We start from the raw sequence: 18,251 nt of genomic DNA, 5'->3' as shown, positions 1-18,251 counted from the left end.
AAATCCCGTCTTGCGGATGTTTTAGCATTCATTTTTGGGGATTTTTATCAAACTCCGTCATCACTCTCTTAAGCAAAGAGAAAGTGAAACTGCTGTCAAAGTTTCAGACATGTACAGATTTGAGGTCTGCAGGACGCTGACTCTGTTTCACCTCAGATCCACCTCAGGTCCAGGACCTGCATTGCATGCTGGGTGAAAAAAATAAAAATTGGAGCTTCCACTCTCCCATGATCCCCTCCTCTTCTTTGTCCGGCTAATAAGATTAGCGCTCGTGTCAATTTGCAAATTCTGTCCGCTCAGCGACACGCTGCTCACTCAGCAGGGGATTCTGGGTAGGGGCAATGCATTGTGGGTATAACGAGGAAGGCTGGAGAAGTTCTTTTTAATGTTTTACTGACTTCAGCTGAGTCAGGGAGGAAGACGCTGATTTGACTGAAATATAACAGTTAAAAAGAAAATCCACACAGTAGATAGATTTTACTACATTCTCCATTCGTCTCATGAGGAGACGTTTGGAGAAGCTTTGTGACATAAAACTGTTTCAGAAGCTTTGTTTTATTGTTGGGTTAGAGCAGACTTTAGATTTCATCTGTTAACAAGTAAGAAAACAACCGAAGACAGGAAAAGTGGGGCAGCAACGGAAAAACGTCTTTTGCTTTTGCATTAAATTAGAGAATGTGAAGTTCCCTTTAAATGAGATGGTTTCTCTTTTTTAACTAAACATTATGAAACGAATGGGGCTTCTGCTTTTTTCTCACATTTGCATAAGGCAGCAGTTTGTGACCTTTAAACTGAAGCTTTTTTAGAATTCTGATCTGATCTTGAAATCCTGAGCTTCTCAACAAAGCCATCTGAAATGCTTCACTACAACACCTTACATTGTGTAGAAGTCTTTAAGAGCGTGTTTACATGATTCAGACTCAGACTAAGTCTCGCCCCTTGTGAGCTGAACGCTGCCTTCAGTGTTGCAGTAAAATCAAACTGAAAATCTCAGGAATGTTCAGCAGAAACAGTTCAGTTCAACATTAAAGAGGATCTCCAGCCCGCCTCAACCCATCGCTTTAAACTGTGCTTCAGATACGTTACATCCTGGTTCTGAAAATGCTGGTCAGGGTGGTCAATCACAAATACGAAAAACAAACATCCTCCATGTTTGACCCTGACTTTTGAAATTGTGTGTTTTTGTGATTATATTATATCTGAACAAAAAATTATGATCTATTTCTTGTAGCTTGAAATTTGCTTAAATAAATGCTAAACTGCAGTTCCTCAAGTGTCCACAAGAGGCTGGTCCCAAAACGAAGTCAGTCCCCATTGAGCCCCATGTTAGAAGTTCCAACTTTTCAGAATTAGTTATGTTTGCAGCCTGTTACTAAAACAGTTTGTGACTCTTTTTGACTTGATACAAAATTATTTAGTTAGGTTGAATAGAAGGCACAATGCTCGCATGATAAGAAAGATTTAAAAGACACTAGAGATGATTGGTGGGAATATTGTAGCAGTACCTTTTTGCTTGCATCCTAGCCTGGGGGCGATTAATGTACAACAAAACTGCAGTTCCTTAATCAGCCACTAGAGGTTGGCCCCAAAGTTTTAGTTTATAAATAATTCAGTCCCAAACAGTCATCACAAATAGAGAAATGAGCTTAAGGGAGACAAAATGTTGTAGTAACAGGCTGTAATATGATATAATAATTGTGTTTGATTGTTGATATTTTTTGTTAAACTTTTTATTTGAACATTGGCTTTGGCAGCATGTTTTTTTTTTAAAAAAAACTTCATGCCAGCTTATTTTGAATTTGTATTTGATAATCTATGAGGGCTGACTCGCTGCTGGCCTCTAGTGGACTCTCCAGGAACTGCAGTTTTTGGAACTTCAAAGTTTGCTATTCATAGATAGTGTTCATTCTCTCCTCTGATTGTTTAACTTGACCATAAAAACAGACTCAAACTTGATGTGTCGACACATCAAGGGATGTGTTGATATATGAAGGGTGTATTAAATCATTGTATGTGTCTGCGCAGGTGGTGGTGAACGCTCTAATCGGGGCGATCCCCTCCATCATGAACGTGCTCCTGGTCTGCCTCATCTTCTGGCTCATCTTCAGCATCATGGGCGTCAACCTGTTCGCCGGGAAGTTCGGCCGCTGTGTGAACCGCACTGGTTACATCTACGAGTCCACCTTCATCAACAACAAGTCCGACTGCGAGGCGCTCAACGACACCTCGCAGTTCTACTGGACCAAAGTCAAGGTCAACTTCGACAACGTGGGGGCCGGATACCTCGCTCTGCTGCAAGTGGTAAGAGACTGCGAGGATTCACTTGTTGAGAAACTTTTGCAGTTGTCTCCATTAAAGGAGCTTTAGTAGTTTTTGTGTCAGGCAGTAATCAGAGAGGAGTGTTTACTGCAGAGTGAATCACGATTCATTAGGAGCCTTTAAGAGGCTTTTAGTCACTTAAAATCACCTCCGAGCGTGGGCTGAGGCTTCTCCTGCCACGGCGCTGGAGCACAAAGAAATATTATCAGCTATCACGCTGTTCTCTTAATCTGCTCGACAAAAGTCCTCCGTGATTTCCCCTCAGACGTGATTACTGTTGGTCTGTTTCTGCTTCTGTTGCTTTTATTGCTGCTCCAAAGTTTCCTGCTCAGGAAAGTTACACTAAAACAAAATCATAAAATTTCTTCAACTTTATCAACAACATCAACATCAGGGACAACCTGATCACATATCAAATCAATCCACAGAAAGTAGATCCATTTCACCTCTGCCTGTTGACACTGTGGCAAAAGCATTAGCCTCTGTTAGCATGCTAAAATAGAAAGATAAGCTACATGGTGGATATTTGAATATGCTAGTTAGATTGTCCATCTTCTTGTACGCACAGCATCTCCAGAAGGCTGTTTATTCATAAAACACTGCATGCACCATAAAGAACAGTAAACTACAATGAAACTATGATATTTTGAACATTGACACATAAAACAAATAAAAAGAATTGAAATACTGTAAATGATTGAACAAATAGAATTTACTTAGTATCGAAAACTGAGGAATAAAAATCTGAAAACATCTGAAAAATGTAAATGTTATCATGTTATATCCGATTTTTACATATTGGCTATAAATTACATGCACATAGTCTCTGTGACATCATCCATCTGTTTCAGAACCAGAGTTTTGAAGCCTATCTTAGTTGGTGCCTTTTTGAAAATGCTGACTCAAATTGAATTCAGTCCACGTAGTTTGAGATAAAGAGGCGGAGTAGTACCTTTATTTATGCTAAACTAATGATCATTTAATCAAAGTTGCTATTTTTCCAGTAAAGATCAGGTTTTTTTGAATGGGTGTGTATGTGGTTTCTGGTGTTTCTGGAGCCAGCCCCTAGTGGACATGCAAGGAACTGCAGTTTTAACACCTTTTCAACTTTAATTCCAAATTGATGAAATGTTAACTTCATTGGACCCTTTAAAACAATCTAAACCTGACTGAAATAAGATCTTTAAGATCTTTTAAGGGTAACCACATTGCAGCTATGTGGAGTTACTCTACATCAGCAGTATTCAATTAGTGGCCTGGGGGCCACATGCTGCCTGAATGCAATCCTTGAGTAAGCAGCTGTCAAGTGATTGGGATTGGGGTCGGGTGAGAAAAAAATTCATCATTAAAATTGAAAAAATGGTTGCAAAAATTCCAACAATATAACAAATATAGGCTGTCCTCACGTTCTTACAACCCGTAACCCGAAATTCCGCGAAAGTCGGATTTTTAACCTAAATACCCCCTAAATCTCTAAATAACTATCCAAATACATGTATTATACTTCATATTCATGGGAAAACAGATCCTTCTTTACTTTTTGTGTCCATGATGCGAAAAAGGTGAGGTTACCAAGGAAAATACGGAGCACAAACACAGACAATCTTCACTATGACATGACTTGAAACAACGTGGGCGATGCTGATGACCGCGTAGCACAGCCTAGCTGTGTATTCAAAAACTAGTATGCGTCATAGGAGCTTACGAACAGAGAGACACAACTAAGAAAATGTCTCTATTTTCTTACGTACATATATTTATTGGCGTGAAGTTGACATAAGTTGAGGACCTCCTGTGTTGACTGCAACATCTATCATAACCTAGCAACTAACCCACAATGCACTATGCCTCTGATCAGGTATGTTTGAAAAGTTAACATTAGCAGTCCTACATAGGTGTAAAGAACACGTCTCTTTCTACCCTAAAACAAAAAAATAGGGATGAAAATCATCAGTTTAATACTTTGTGGACTGAAAAGTATTTATTAGAGCTGTCATTTTAATGCGTTAATTAGATTAATTAATATCACCGCAAATTAACCTGCTATAAAAATTAACGCAGATTAATCTGGATCCCAAACTCGCGGGAGCGTTCAAAGATGCACTTATTTTCAAATGTCTAGCATTTACAAACTGTTTGTCCTACTTGGAAAAAGTGGTGCTCTCGTCAGAATATCAAATTTTCGACGGTCCCTGAATGTATCACACGTGACGTCAGCAGCATGAACCGGGGGAAGAGAGAGCGCTGTTGAGGGGACTGCCGTTCATATCTCATATATTCACACGTCTTTTTTGAAAATCTGCAGAAAATCCACCGTTTGCTCTAGCTCAATTCTGTAAAAAACTGGTAATTCTAAACTCTTTGCTGCATTAAACAAGCCCTGAATGATCGATAAATGTCTTGTATTTAAATCTAAAGAATTCTTTGAAAATTTCCTTCCATCTTCCTGGTGTCATGTTTCAGCTTGGGGCTGCTCTGCACCAATGAGCAACAGTTTGTGTGTTCAGAGCATGTTAAACTGAGAATACTTCACTTTTCTTTGATCCAAGACTTAAATAAAGTGTTTTGTACATAGTTCCTCACAGTTTTTAGCCTTTAGCCCTGGTTTTCCTGACCTCATAGAAGTATAGAAGTTCATATTACAGTGAAAATTGAATCAACATCAAGTAAAAATGTGACAGAAGCAAAAACCGTCCTAAAAATCGAATCAGCTTATCTTAGGTGCAGGACTGTGTAGATTTTGTAAAGATAGAACCATAAAACTTTTTTCATTTGTTCCTTATGCCTCAGGATACCTAAAAATGTGTTGTATACATTCCCACCTTATTTTTAAATGTTTTTTATGTCTTTTAATGTAATTTTAATGTCCTGGAATTCAAATTCTTTATTTTGGGACCTTAAGCAGATATGAGATTAAAACGCCATTAATTAGATTAATTAATTACAAATCCTGTAATTAATTAGATTAATTTTTTTAATCGCCTGACAGCACTAGTATTTATTTTATAACCTAGTCCAAAAACCAAACCAATTTGTTCTGCAACGAGTGTGCTGCAGTGCTGAAAGATGAAAATTAAGACACCCCATGTCGCATTTTGGACAAACTTTCCTGAGAGATCTCATGAGAGGGCGGCAAAAATTCAGAGTTTGACTGTGTCTTACAACTGGAGCGGACTTGCAGAGCTCAGGAGAGGGCCACAGCTGCTTCACCTTGCTGCTCAAAATGTGCTGCCCAGCTCATGTCCTTAGTCTGAAAATCTGACCTGACCAAATTTCGAATCGAATAGCCCTGATCTACACCATCTATATCAAAACTTGTCTTGCCTCTGAGTATAACCTAGAGATATACAAATATAATATGGTACAGGTTTAGAAAATGCTGGGATTACCCTTTAAGTAACAGATGTGAGTTTTTGTTCAACCTCAGCAGCAGATGAGGATGAGGTACTTTGTGTAAATCTGTCAGCGGAGACAAAGAGCATCAGGAGAAGAAACAGAGGCGCAGAGTGAAAAGTCGTCTCCTGCACGACGACTCCAAACAAATTAAAACCGAGTCGTAGGAGGATTGACTTTGTGCTCCCCTCCGTCTCTTCTTTCGTTCCGTCCATTTGCTGTCTTGAGCCTTAATTTCCCTCCCACACCTGTTCTCCATCGCCCTCACTTTTGACTTTCCACTCCGGCGCTCAGCCTCCCTCACTCTCTTTGTCTTCATTTGTCGTGTTAGCTTTCCTTTCTTTCCACTGCCGTTTCTCTCGCTCTGTGTCCGCTGCTTTCTTTTTTCCCTCTCTGCGACTCTCTTTAATTATCATCTCTGAAATCAGACACATGCTTGTAATGAAGAGGTTAGGATGAAGCAAACAAAGAGGGAACAATAAGATGGAACTAGAAGAAGGAGAAAAACTCGTTGGAAACATTAATGCAGCCTTACCAAGAAATTGATGTTTACAAGTTTATCAAATAATTTATTTATTTAGATTAGGTTTAGCTGCTGCTCTTCTTGTCTACTCATGCAAACATGAATCCACAAAGATCATGTCATGAAAATTCAGAGGTAAAATGTTATAACAGTAATCATAAAACGATCGTATAAGTCTTAGTTTTTGGTCACGTGACCATCACAGACGCCTGGAGGTCCATTAAACGCTCTACAGAGCAGCAGCACAAGCTTAATGATGAACCAGGTTGATGGTCCATCTCTTCAGAAAGCTGCGTGTTTAAATCACCTGAAAGCTACTAAAAGACTGACGTAGGAAAGAAATTTAAGGTTTAAGACACTCAAAACCTTCAAACACAGTGCTAAATAAAAAAATGAATGATTTGATGAACATGTTTACATTAATTTCCTGGTAAGGCCGCATTAATATTACTGATGCTGCTTCAGGGAGTCTTCTTTTTCTCTAGTTTCATCTCATTGTTCTCTCTTTGTTGAAACAAGACAAAACAATAAAAATTGCTTGAAACTAGAATAATGTCTTAATACAAGTAACTTTACTCTTATTCCAATTGGAAGATTTTTTTTTCTTGTTTCAATTAATTAAGACCTTATTTTTGTCTTTAAAAAAATTGAAACAAGACATTTTTCTGTTCTGGTTGGGTGAATGTGACTCAAATCAAGTCTAAAAAGACATTTTCTGCTGAAAATAAGACAAAAAACACTTGATAAGATTCCAGTTTTTCCAGTGCAGCATCCACTACATCATTTCAGTCACTTTAAGTAACTGCTACCTTACTAACATGAGTTCTTACCTTTACGCTGCTGCCAGGATGAAACCTTTAAAAAACACAGATGGATAAATGTATTGTCAAATCAGTGAGGCCAATAGAGCAAGAATTTTTTCAATCAACGAAGCTAAGCTGGGGGAAATCATTCATGCTAAAGGATAAAAACCATCCATTCCTCAAGTTCACTGTCAAGCCTTCACATTTAAAAGTCTTTACTTACTAAAGACAGGGAAACCCTGATGAGTATGGCTTGAAGATGGACATCACTAAAGGCTGACACTCATTGCATGACTCTTTAAATCTTCACAGATTTAGAGAGCACACACTGGCTCATTCTTCAGCAGAGTATCAGCTTCTTCACACTTAAAATTTGCTAAGAGGAGGATCTGTTTTTGATTGGATGGCCTCGCCACCTTCTGGCCTGGAGTCTCATGAACGCTGTATACTAATGTGACTTTTAACCAGGCGTGGGTTTGTTTTGTAACAAATTTCTTTGCTCTACTAAACTTTTTACCAGATACAACGCGGCAAGGTAAGGTATTCATCAGTACAGTTACATAGCGCTGTTGTTTGAAGTGTGACAACAAGCAAACATTATAATTTTGTACCATACATCAGTAGCTGACTATATGTAGCGCTACTAGCAGCCACATGCTACGAAGGATCCGTAGGCCAATGTGTCAACAAGCAAACCATCAGTTCATGCAGTAGTCTGGTAGCCATCATCCATATGAAACCTCACTCTTCATTTTATTGATAGACTCTCAAGTTTGAACAGACCACTGCAGAATAACTGCTGACTGTGGGTTGGAATCAACATTAGCACTAACAGATTAGCCCCTGTGTTAGCCTTTAGCATGTTCTCTATCTCTCCCCTGTTCATCTTTCTTCTGCTCTTCTGTCCTTTTTCTGTCTGACAGTTAGGCACCAGTGTCCACCATCACTACAAAATTAATCACAGAATTTTTTTTCAGCCGAGAAAACACAGATCTCACTTCTCTACTAAACCTGGTCAGCCTGAGTGGTGTTGTCATAGAAACTTGCTGTATGTGCTGTAAATCAATCCAGTCTTGCGGTACCCAATTGAGAAGTTACTTAGTAGTATTTTGAAAAAACCCATTGGTGCTGACAGTCTCATTTTAAAGTGTGGATTATGATCGGGCATACATCTAGAAGGGAGACTTACAGCCCCTTTAATATTTCAAATCTCATGCAGTAAAACATGACTTCAATGTAAACAAACATGGTGGACGAACAGGAAGAAACAACGATGGGTGTTTTGAGCCTCTTACTTTCAGGAAAAACACAAAAAAATGTAATTGATTAAGTAATTGTTTATTGAGACCACTTTATCAGCAGAATGCCAGGATAAAAGTGTCCGCTTTTGAAAAAAGGCATTTTTTATATCCAAGCTAAGGTTAGCTAGTTTGCTATCGGCATCAACAAGTAATGCTGGAGTGGTTTATATCAGTTTACTTACTCTAAACCATCACAGAAGGATGTAAACAGGCATAACATAACTGAGTATATGGCAAATTTTCAGTGTTTACTTTAACTTAACATTTACGGAGTCTTCGCTAAAAGACCTCAGAACTGTTAGCGTCTGTTAGCATAAATCCTCAATCTCCTCCTCACTGGATTTCCTTCCTTTAGAAAAAGAAACAAGGCTCGTCGTTCTTCCGGGAACTTTTTTACTTGAGTTATTTAAAGCTCATAGTTAGCAGCAGAGGGCAGTAATTTTCACGTAGCTCTCAGCAGTAGGAAAGCCTTTCTTTGCCCACCAGGAGGCGGGGCCTTAAGTGTGTGACATCACATGACATGAAGAAAAAACTCAAAACTAAAACATCACAATAAAGGTGTTTTAACTTTTATTTAAGTAAAGTTACTTCAATGTGAATACAGTAATTGAACAATAACGTAAATTATCAGTTTTTTTTCCTTCCCCACTTTTCTCCCTCTTCTTATCATTTAATCCTCCTCCTTTTTCTTCTCTCCCTCCTCGTCTCTCTATAATGAACACAACATGAAAAAAGTAAATTACAGCCGCCTTTCCTCCAATGCGTCCCCCTCTTTCCATCTCTCCATCACTTTATACTTCCCTTCCTCCGAGCATTCGTTTCCCGCCTTTCTCCCTTTCCTTTCGCGCTCTCTGCCGCCCACCACGGGAGTCCTGAGAGCCTCCAATCAATCAGCGTCTGAGAGGCTTTTATTTTTAGAGCGACTCCAGCCAAGTGGGAGGGAAATGGAGAGATGGAAGGGGAGTGAGAGAAAAAGTAGAGTAAGAAAATAAAGGTTTAATGGAAAGAACAAATGGAAAGACAGAAGGAGAAATTATTACAATGGAGGGAAAGGAAGCGAAGGAGCAGGACATCAGCTGTGAAGTGAACCCAAAACATCTGGATTACCCTCTGGTGGACAGCTGCTGCATGTGTCGGAAAAGACTGATCAATCATGCTTCTGATCCAGATGATTTATGATTAATTGTTAATTGATCTAATGAAGACTGATACAGAAGTCAGGGTTTCATCCCTGTCTGCACCAACCTGAGGGAGGAAATACAGAGAAAAGAGAGCAGAAGGAAGAGCAGGACTGAATCTAAGGAATAAACGAGAGCATCAGCAGTGAGAAAACCACTCTGAAGTTTTTAAAAGCATGCTGCTCCTTCAGCCTCTGCAGCTGAGAACATAATGGCTGTCAGAGAGCGGTTCCCGTGGCAGTGAGTCGCTCAGCAGCTCTCTGTGTTTGACTGGTTGGCATGGCAATGGTTGGCGGGGCAACCCTTCCATTAGCATCTGGAAATAGCTGCACACTGCAAAAAAGAAAACTACCAGACGGAGTGAACAGAGCTGTGTGTCAGGATCAGAAGACAGTTTGTTACGTCTGATCGGATGGTCCGTGATTAAAAAATCATAAAGAAGAAAACTCAGAAAACTAAAAACACCAAAAGATTTAAAAAAAGAAACTAAATTAAAAAAACTATGAAATTTTTAACAATTTATACATTTGGATTAAAATTATCTCTAGAAAAATGCAAGTCATGTCAGTTTTTTTGGCAGAATGTGACCTTCATGAAACGAATCATTTTCTGAATCATCTTCATCATGTTTATCATTTACAGCACAACCTTAACCACATTAGGCACTGTCTTCATCACTTGCAGCAAAATCTTAGCTTCCTTTATTGTCACCATCATTTACAGCATCATCTATATCATTCCATTACTTTTAGTGTCATCTTCATCAATTCTGACACCATCTTCATCGGTTACAGCATCATCTTCAATCTTCTGCGTTATCTCCATCGTATGAAGCAGCATCTTCATCACTTTCTACATAATCTGTATCACTTTCTGCATCTTTTTCATCACTTTATGCATCTTCATCATCTCTAACATCATCCTCATCACTTTCTACATCATCTCCATCATTTGAAGCAGCATCTTCATAATTTTTCTCATCTTCTCCATTATTTTATGCAGCATCCTTATCATCTCTAACATCATCCTTGTCACTTTCTGCATCTTCTTCATTACTTTTTGCAGCATCACACTCATCTCTAGCATCATCTTCCTCACTTTCTATATCATCTCCATCATTTTAAAGCAGCATCTTCATCACTTTCTAGATCTTCTTCATCACCTTCTGCCTCTTTTTCAATACTTTCTGCAGCATCTTCATCATGTCTAGCATCATCCTGGTCCCTTTCTGCATCATGTACATTGTTTGCAGCAGCATCTTCATCACTTTCTACATCAACTCTATCACTTTCTGCAGCATCTTCATCATCTCTAACATCGTCCTCATCACTTTTTACATCATCTTCATAATTTAAAGCAGCATCTTCATCATCTCTAGCATCATCTTCATCACTTTCCACATCATCTCCATCATTTGAAGCAGTATCTCCATCACTTTCTACATCATCTTTATCACTTTCTGCATCATCTTCATCATTTTCTTCATCCTCTTCATTACTTTCTGCAGCATCTTCATCATCTCTGACATTATCCTCGTCACTTTCTGTGTCGTCTTCATTACTTTCTCAGCATATTCATCACTTTCTGCATCATCACTATCTGGGTCATATCGATTACCCCTAACATCATCTTCATCATTTCCTGGGCCGTCTTAGTAATCCCTTACATCATCATCACTTTTTCTGTAAACGTATTACTTTCTGCATCATCTTCATCATTTTCCTCATCCTCTTCATTACGCTCTGCAGCATCTTCATCGTCTCTAGCATCATCTTCATCATCACTTTCTACATCATCTCCATCATTTGGAGCAGCATCTCCATCACTTTCTACATCATCTTTATCACTTTCTGCATCATCTTCTTCATTCTCTTCATCCTCTGCATTACTTTTTGCAGCATCTTCATCATATCTAGCATCATCTTCATCACTTTCTACATCATCTCCATCATTTGAAGCAGCATCTTTATCACTTTTTACATAATCTTTATCACTTTCTGCATCATCTTCTTCATTTTCCTCATCTTCTTATTACTTTCTGCAGCATCTTCATCATCTCCAACGTCATCCTGGTCACTTTCTGTGTCATCTTCATTACTTTCTTCATCATCCTTATCACTATCTGGGTTATGTTCATCATCTTTAACATCATCTGCAGCCTTCCTTACATCTTCTTCATCACCTTATTCGTCATCTTTATATCTTTCTGCATCATCTTCATCATCTCTTACAGCATCTTGACAACTTTTGCATCATCCTGTTCACTTTCTCTTTCTCTAATCTTTACATTATTATCATGTTTCAACATCATTTTTATCATTCGCAACATCGTCTTCATCAGTACAGTCATCGTCTTTCCCACATTCTGCATCAACTTAATCGCTTTTTGCACCATCTTCATTATTTACAGCATCGTCTTCATCATCCTTGTCTGCATCATCTTCATCTTCATTATTCATAGCATCATCCTGAACAGCTTTTTTTTCCTTCAGCATCCTCTTCATCACTTACAGGATCGTCCTCGTCATTTTTAGACTCACTTTTATCTTTTTTGGCTTTATCTGAAATCATCTCCAACTTCCTCTTCATCACTTAAAGCATAGTCTTCATCACTGTCTGCATTATAAATAGATAAAAATCTATCCCATAAAAACAATGCAAAAAAACTGAGAAGCTGAAAAACTTTTCAAAAAGTGTAAATATTTTTGGAGGATCAGTCATTGATCACTTTTATTGTTCGCTGCAAATTTTTTGGTGTTATTTTTGCGCCTGAAAAACTAAAAGGTCTCAAACTGCTGAAGCTGGTGCCTCCATCCTGCAGCAGTGATTTTTTTTTTTTTTTTTTACCATAGATTTCAAATTAATTAAGTTTGGCCAATTCTGGCTTTTTAATTCTTTTGTACTGGATCAAACTCATTTCTCCAACCTTTAAGTGAAAGCTCCAGATGAACTCAAAGCCCCCATTTCCTGTTTTTCTCTTTGTGTGTCAGGTGTGTTCTGAGTTTCCCTGTAACCACGATGACGACCTGCACATTTCCTGCACTCGAGTGAATATCTGAACAAAAGGGATCTCAGTGCAGCCTTCTCATTTTAGCAGAAAATTAGAAGACACACAGAGACGGAGAGAGTCAGAGCACCATGGAAACACCGACACTCTTTTTCTCAATGAATGATCGACACGTCCTTTTATGGACGTCCTTCCTCACGTGGGTGGCGACATGAAATTAAGATTATTAGAACGATACAGGGTTAACGACGAGAGAAAAGGAGAAAATATGTGAAGAAAAGGATTCTTTAGTTTGTGTGGGCGAGTGCCGTCCGTCACTCAGCCCTGAAATCAGCTTGTCGCCACTGGTTACCTAACACCTGTTATTATTATGGTCTGTGGGATGTGAATGAGAGGGGGCACGCTGTAAAAGATTACGAGCTCTAACTGGAAATTTAACGGATGTGAAACTCTGTGAAGACATTTATCATCATAACCTGATTCTTTCTTTTCTCCCCAAGGCGACATTCAAGGGCTGGATGGAGATCATGTACGCAGCGGTGGACTCGAGATCCGTAAGTTTGAGAGGATCTGTGATTGACTGAAAGTTTTAAAAAGCTTAATATGCAGGAAAACCATCTGTATGGAGAGCAAAAGCAGGAGGGGCACAGTTCATCTGTTTGTGTTTCCGTCAGGTGGAGGAACAGCCCATCAAAGAGATCAACCTGTACATGTACCTCTACTTTGTCATCTTCATCATCTTCGGCTCCTTCTTCACCCTTAATCTCTTCATCGGTGTCATCATCGACAACTTTAACCAGCAGAAAAGAAAGATAAGTACCACAGGAAACAATGATAATCATAATTTCTGAGTAAAACAGCCGTGAAAATAACAGAGTCTGTCCTGGGTGTGTTTACTTAGGGGGGCAGGACATCTTCATGACCGAGGAGCAGAAGAAATACTACAACGCCATGAAGAAGCTGGGATCCAAAAAACCTCAGAAGCCGATCCCCAGACCTCTGGTACCAAAAACAACACATACTGATGAGTCTTTAGGGCTAGAGAAAGTCCCAGTTTTCAGTTGATTTATTAAAGTTTCACATGTCCGTCTCTCCAGAACTCTCTGCAGGGCTTCTTCTTCGACCTGGTGGGGAAGCAGGCGTTCGACATCATCATCATGGTCCTGATCCTCTTCAACATGATCACCATGATGGTGGAGACGGACGAGCAGTCGCCTCAGATGGAGAAGATCCTGAACAAAATCAACCTAGCCTTCATCGTCGTCTTCACCATCGAGTGCCTCATCAAGATCATGGCCCTGCGATGCTACTTCTTCACTGTCGGCTGGAACATCTTCGACTTTGTGGTCGTCATCCTCTCCATCGTTGGTGAGTGTCAACAGCAGCTCCAGATCTTTAGATGGCATTCAGATGTTGAAAATGTTTCCAATAAAAAATTATCTTCAACCATTTTTACCAAAACTTTCCATATATTATCTGTATATTGTACATTCCTGCTTTTACGCCTTTATTTTGAAAGGACAGGACAGCAGATAAAGCAGCAAACTAGGGAGAAGAGAGGGGGCGCTCAGTTTGTTGTTTGTTGTTGTTTCGTCCAGTCTTTAAAGATCCAGTTTTGCGTTCAGCAGAGTGAGTAATGTCCGGGGGAATAAGCCGAATTCTTCGAGAGTAACAGTAGTGAGGCCTAGTCTGACATTTAGAAGTTCAGTTTGGGAAAAAGTCTCTTTATTGATAAAATCGCTGCTGGCCGCCGGAGAGCTACATCTGTGCGCTGCCATCTTGGATTTTTTTCTGTTTTCTTTTTCTTTTTTCTGATATCTGTGTTTCATTCATTTTAACTCACCTCAGCACGGATCTACACTGTGCTAGATCACTCTCTCTTAGGTAATGGTTGTGCCAAACTGATTTGAGATCAAATTGTAAAACTAAAACTGAATTTTGTATTTTTGGAATTAAGCTATCAAGAGAGTTGAGTTTTCAAGTACATTTAACACAATTTCAAAACATCAAATTTAATTTTACATCATGTTTTCAAATTTCAGTGAAGTGACCCTATTTTGTTTTCTAGTGGCACAAATCCCAGCCCATGCAAACATTCAGGTTTCTGCCAAATAAACAAAAGATCAAGTTCATCTTGCAGCATGACAACCACCCAAAGCAAACATCCAAATCAAAATAATAGTTTCACTTGAAGAAAAATGAAGTTGGGAAAAGAAAAACTATGATGAAACCAAAAGGTGTTTCCACAAAGTATTAGTTTAAAGGTGTGCACACTTATACAACTACATTATTTTAGATTTGAGTTTGTTTTTCAGTGGGGTTGTTTAGGTCATGGGTCACATTAAAGGCGGAAAAAGTTCTGAAAACTTGGTCTGATTTTCTTTTACATCACAAAAAGTTGTTTATATCTATGAAACACCAAGAGATTAATGATAAAATTAAAAAAAAAACATTTGGAAAAAGAAACCATTTTGATAAATTACAGGCAAATATAAAATATGGCCATTAAATTGTAAAAAAAAACAGCAATATTATTGTGAAATATGTTTTGTTAATCTGTAATATTGAATGAATATAATTAAATTTTTTCAAACAATTATTCGAACAATTTTATACTTTTTGAAATGACTTTTTTAATTTATTTTTCAAGCTTTTATAAAATAAAAATAATAATTATAATAATTTTACAAAGTCAATTTCTAATACACATTATCATTTTCCACAAAGGCCTTGTTATTATATTTATTTTTAAAAAAAGCTTTTGTACTTTTATATATTGATTAAAGCTTGAAAAATAATTAAAATTAAATTTTTTCGTTAAAGATTTAAATATATAAATATTTAATAATAATATACTTTTAAAAAAAAAAAAAATACTTTAAAAAAATAATGAAATTGTTTAAAATTTAAATAGATAAATATCTAATCATAATATTTTGATCGTAAAGAATAATGTTATGCCACATTTTACAATTTAATGCCCATATTATATATTTTTTCTGTTATTTATCAAAATGGCGTATATATTTCAAAATTGTTGTTTTTACTTATTTAATTGTTTATCTTTTGGGGTTCCATACGTATCCACTGTAAATACTTTCCTGTAGAGCTCATGTTAGGGACTTCCTGTTTGTGTGAAACATGGCGCCCCCTGTAGACAAAGTGATACCTCTTTATTCTCTCTACATGTGTGTGATGTGTTTTTGGACGTCTTATCCTGTCGTCTTTCATCCTACCTGCTCACATCGCTCACCTCACGGGTTAAAAACTCTTAGACCAACATACTCAGCATTTTTTATCCACGTGAGGGCATTTGATGCTCTTTCTCTCTCTGAGGTGCGGCACACACACCCTGGGTGTTGTTACGTGGTGTCACAGTGTTCATTTGACGGGTTGTGATTCACAGCCCAGTGCACGCTGAGGATGCGTCATTCAGGACACAGCAGCCGATGGACTGAAGAGATGAGATAATTCTGTTTGTCGACGCATTTCAGGAGAAAACATCACAAATCTGTGCGTCTAAATATGAAGGATAAGGTCTGCGCTGGATGTGTGTGTTCTGAGTGTGTGTGTTGTCTGCCTGACACCTATCCGTCAAGGAACTGACCATCCGGGTGGCCTTGATGTTTTCCCTACACCAAGGTCCTGTGTGGTCATACACACACACACACACACACACACACACACGTCACACACATGACGGAACAGTCTTCTGAGGCAGCACAGAGCAACCTAAGCAGGTAATTTAGCTATCAGTGTTGTGACAAGCTTATGTGTGTGTGTGTAATTAAGTGTGTGCCTGTGTATGTGTGTGTTGTGTGTGCACGCGCTCAGACGAGGCTGTCGGGGGGAGGTGAAGGTAACAGCAGCAATCAGAGCTGCCAGAGGGCGGTCCCTGGAGACAAATCAAACATGATTGACCTGTTACATCAGCTGTGTGTGTGTGTGCCCGTGTGTGTGCGTGTGTGTGTGTGTGAGAGATGTCAGGACAGGGGGGTAGTTGAGTTGATGTACGATGCGATGGTGATTCCCTCTCGACTCCCCCCTGCTCATCCCTTCCATCAGCCATAACTCAGCGCAGGGAGACGTGTGAAAGATAGAGGTGTGTGTGTTCATGTGTGTTCATGTGTGTTTGTGTGTGTGTGTTTGTGTGGTCAGATGCGGAGGGGGTCTGGTGATGACAGGCCAGCTCCTCTTTGACTTTATCATTCCGGGATAACAAGGAAAAGACGGATGAATTACGGTGTTTGACTTGCTGTTGAAGGGGAGAGACAGCTCAGCCCTCCAGAACCAATTTCTCAGGTTGTAATCACAGCCGAGCTGCCACATAAAGACCCAGATATCCAAACAGAGAGCTTTTAGATGACGCAACTCAACAGAATGTCCTCAACACAAGGAAATCTTGATCCAGTGGTAGTCTCCGGCTGATCGATTTCAGGCGTAACAACTGAAAGATGGAGCAGGGAGAGCATGGGTCTTCAACCTGCGGCTCTGGAGCCTCATGTGACTCTTTGACTCCTTTGCAGTGGCTCCTTGTAGCTTTTTACTGAAATAAAGATTTTTTGTTTTCTTCTAGAGGGTATTGATGATTAAAGACACTGACACTAAATAAAATCCTGCGTTAACATTTTGTTAAACTAAATATTCATCACATCTGTCAATAAAGCCTGCCACCGCTCTACTTCACCTCCTACAACATCAACAGCCCACCAACTTTCCATGCACCCGTGGCTAACCTCAAGTTTTACAGCCCTGGTAAGATAACTACATCTACAAAAAGACTAATCTGGAAGAAAATACATATTTTAATTCTTTGTGGATGGATTCATTTAACTGTCAAAATGCTGACTTACATATACAAAAAAATTTATAATGCAAATTAAAAAATTTACAAGTTGAGCAATATTATCAAAATATATTATTAAATTCAAGTATTCTTTCAAAAATTTCAGATTTTGCAAAATTTTTAAATTCAAGGATTGTTTAAACTTTTGCAAATGTATAGAATGTTCAAAATCTTTGCAAATTAAAAAAAAAAATAAAAAATGTAATTTTGGAGATTTTTATTATATATTTTTTTAATTATTTTTGAACAACTTTGATTTTTTAATTTTCTTTTAATTGTTAAAAATTCTATAAAAAACAGTTTCTCAAATTTCAAAATTTTTCTAATTTTTAATCTTTATTTCTTTCACCCATTTTTGTAAATTAATTTGATTTCATTTTTATAAATAAATGCATATTTGTGATTTTTCTTTTCTGAATTTTGGTAGAATTTTTAATTTCTTAAATTTTTGCAAACGTTTGCAAATTTTTTTAATTTTAGATTTTTTTTTAATGTTACAGATATATCAAAAATAAAGAAAAAAACAACCAACATCACTTTTTCAATTAAAAAAATAGAAATATAAATATAAACTGCTGCTTGTTTATATGACTGTTCTATTTCAAATTTGATAATGTTATAAGAAATATTTTAATAGATATTTATAAACTCTATAATCCGCGTGTGAAAATTAAGAAGATTTTGTGGCTCCTGAATGACTTTAATCCAGGTGAGCTGAGATAAAATGGCTCACATGAAAGTAAAGGTTGCAGACCCCTGGTTGAGAGTGCAGGATGATGACATGAAATAATATACCCAGCACAAAAATTAAGGAAATTTGTGTCAGTAGATTATTTCTTTAATGCTTTTTGGTAATGCATTTTATACAGTTGAAAAGCCTG

At 38.1% G+C, this 18,251-nt stretch overlaps 1 protein-coding gene across 1 annotated transcript in view; it reads left to right on the top strand.

Moving 5' to 3' along the window:
* LOC141807704 (sodium channel protein type 5 subunit alpha-like) overlaps nucleotides 1-18,251 on the top strand; it is a 244,433-nt gene that overhangs the window by 219,702 nt on the left and 6,480 nt on the right. The window contains exons 27-31 of the mRNA XM_074693871.1: nucleotides 2,026-2,301; nucleotides 13,025-13,078; nucleotides 13,199-13,336; nucleotides 13,422-13,526; nucleotides 13,622-13,892. Of these exons, the coding sequence (XP_074549972.1) occupies nucleotides 2,026-2,301; nucleotides 13,025-13,078; nucleotides 13,199-13,336; nucleotides 13,422-13,526; nucleotides 13,622-13,892 (844 nt within the window). The remainder of the gene's footprint in view (nucleotides 1-2,025; nucleotides 2,302-13,024; nucleotides 13,079-13,198; nucleotides 13,337-13,421; nucleotides 13,527-13,621; nucleotides 13,893-18,251) is intronic.

This window comes from Halichoeres trimaculatus, unplaced genomic scaffold (assembly GCF_033239565.1).
Source record: "Halichoeres trimaculatus isolate MK-OKI-2021-1 unplaced genomic scaffold, fHalTri1.1 fHalTri1_scaffold_18, whole genome shotgun sequence".
In the NCBI taxonomy this organism is placed as follows: domain Eukaryota; kingdom Metazoa; phylum Chordata; class Actinopteri; order Labriformes; family Labridae; genus Halichoeres; species Halichoeres trimaculatus.
Note: the sequence above shows the minus strand (reverse complement) of the source record. Positions and strands in the feature narration are given on the sequence as shown.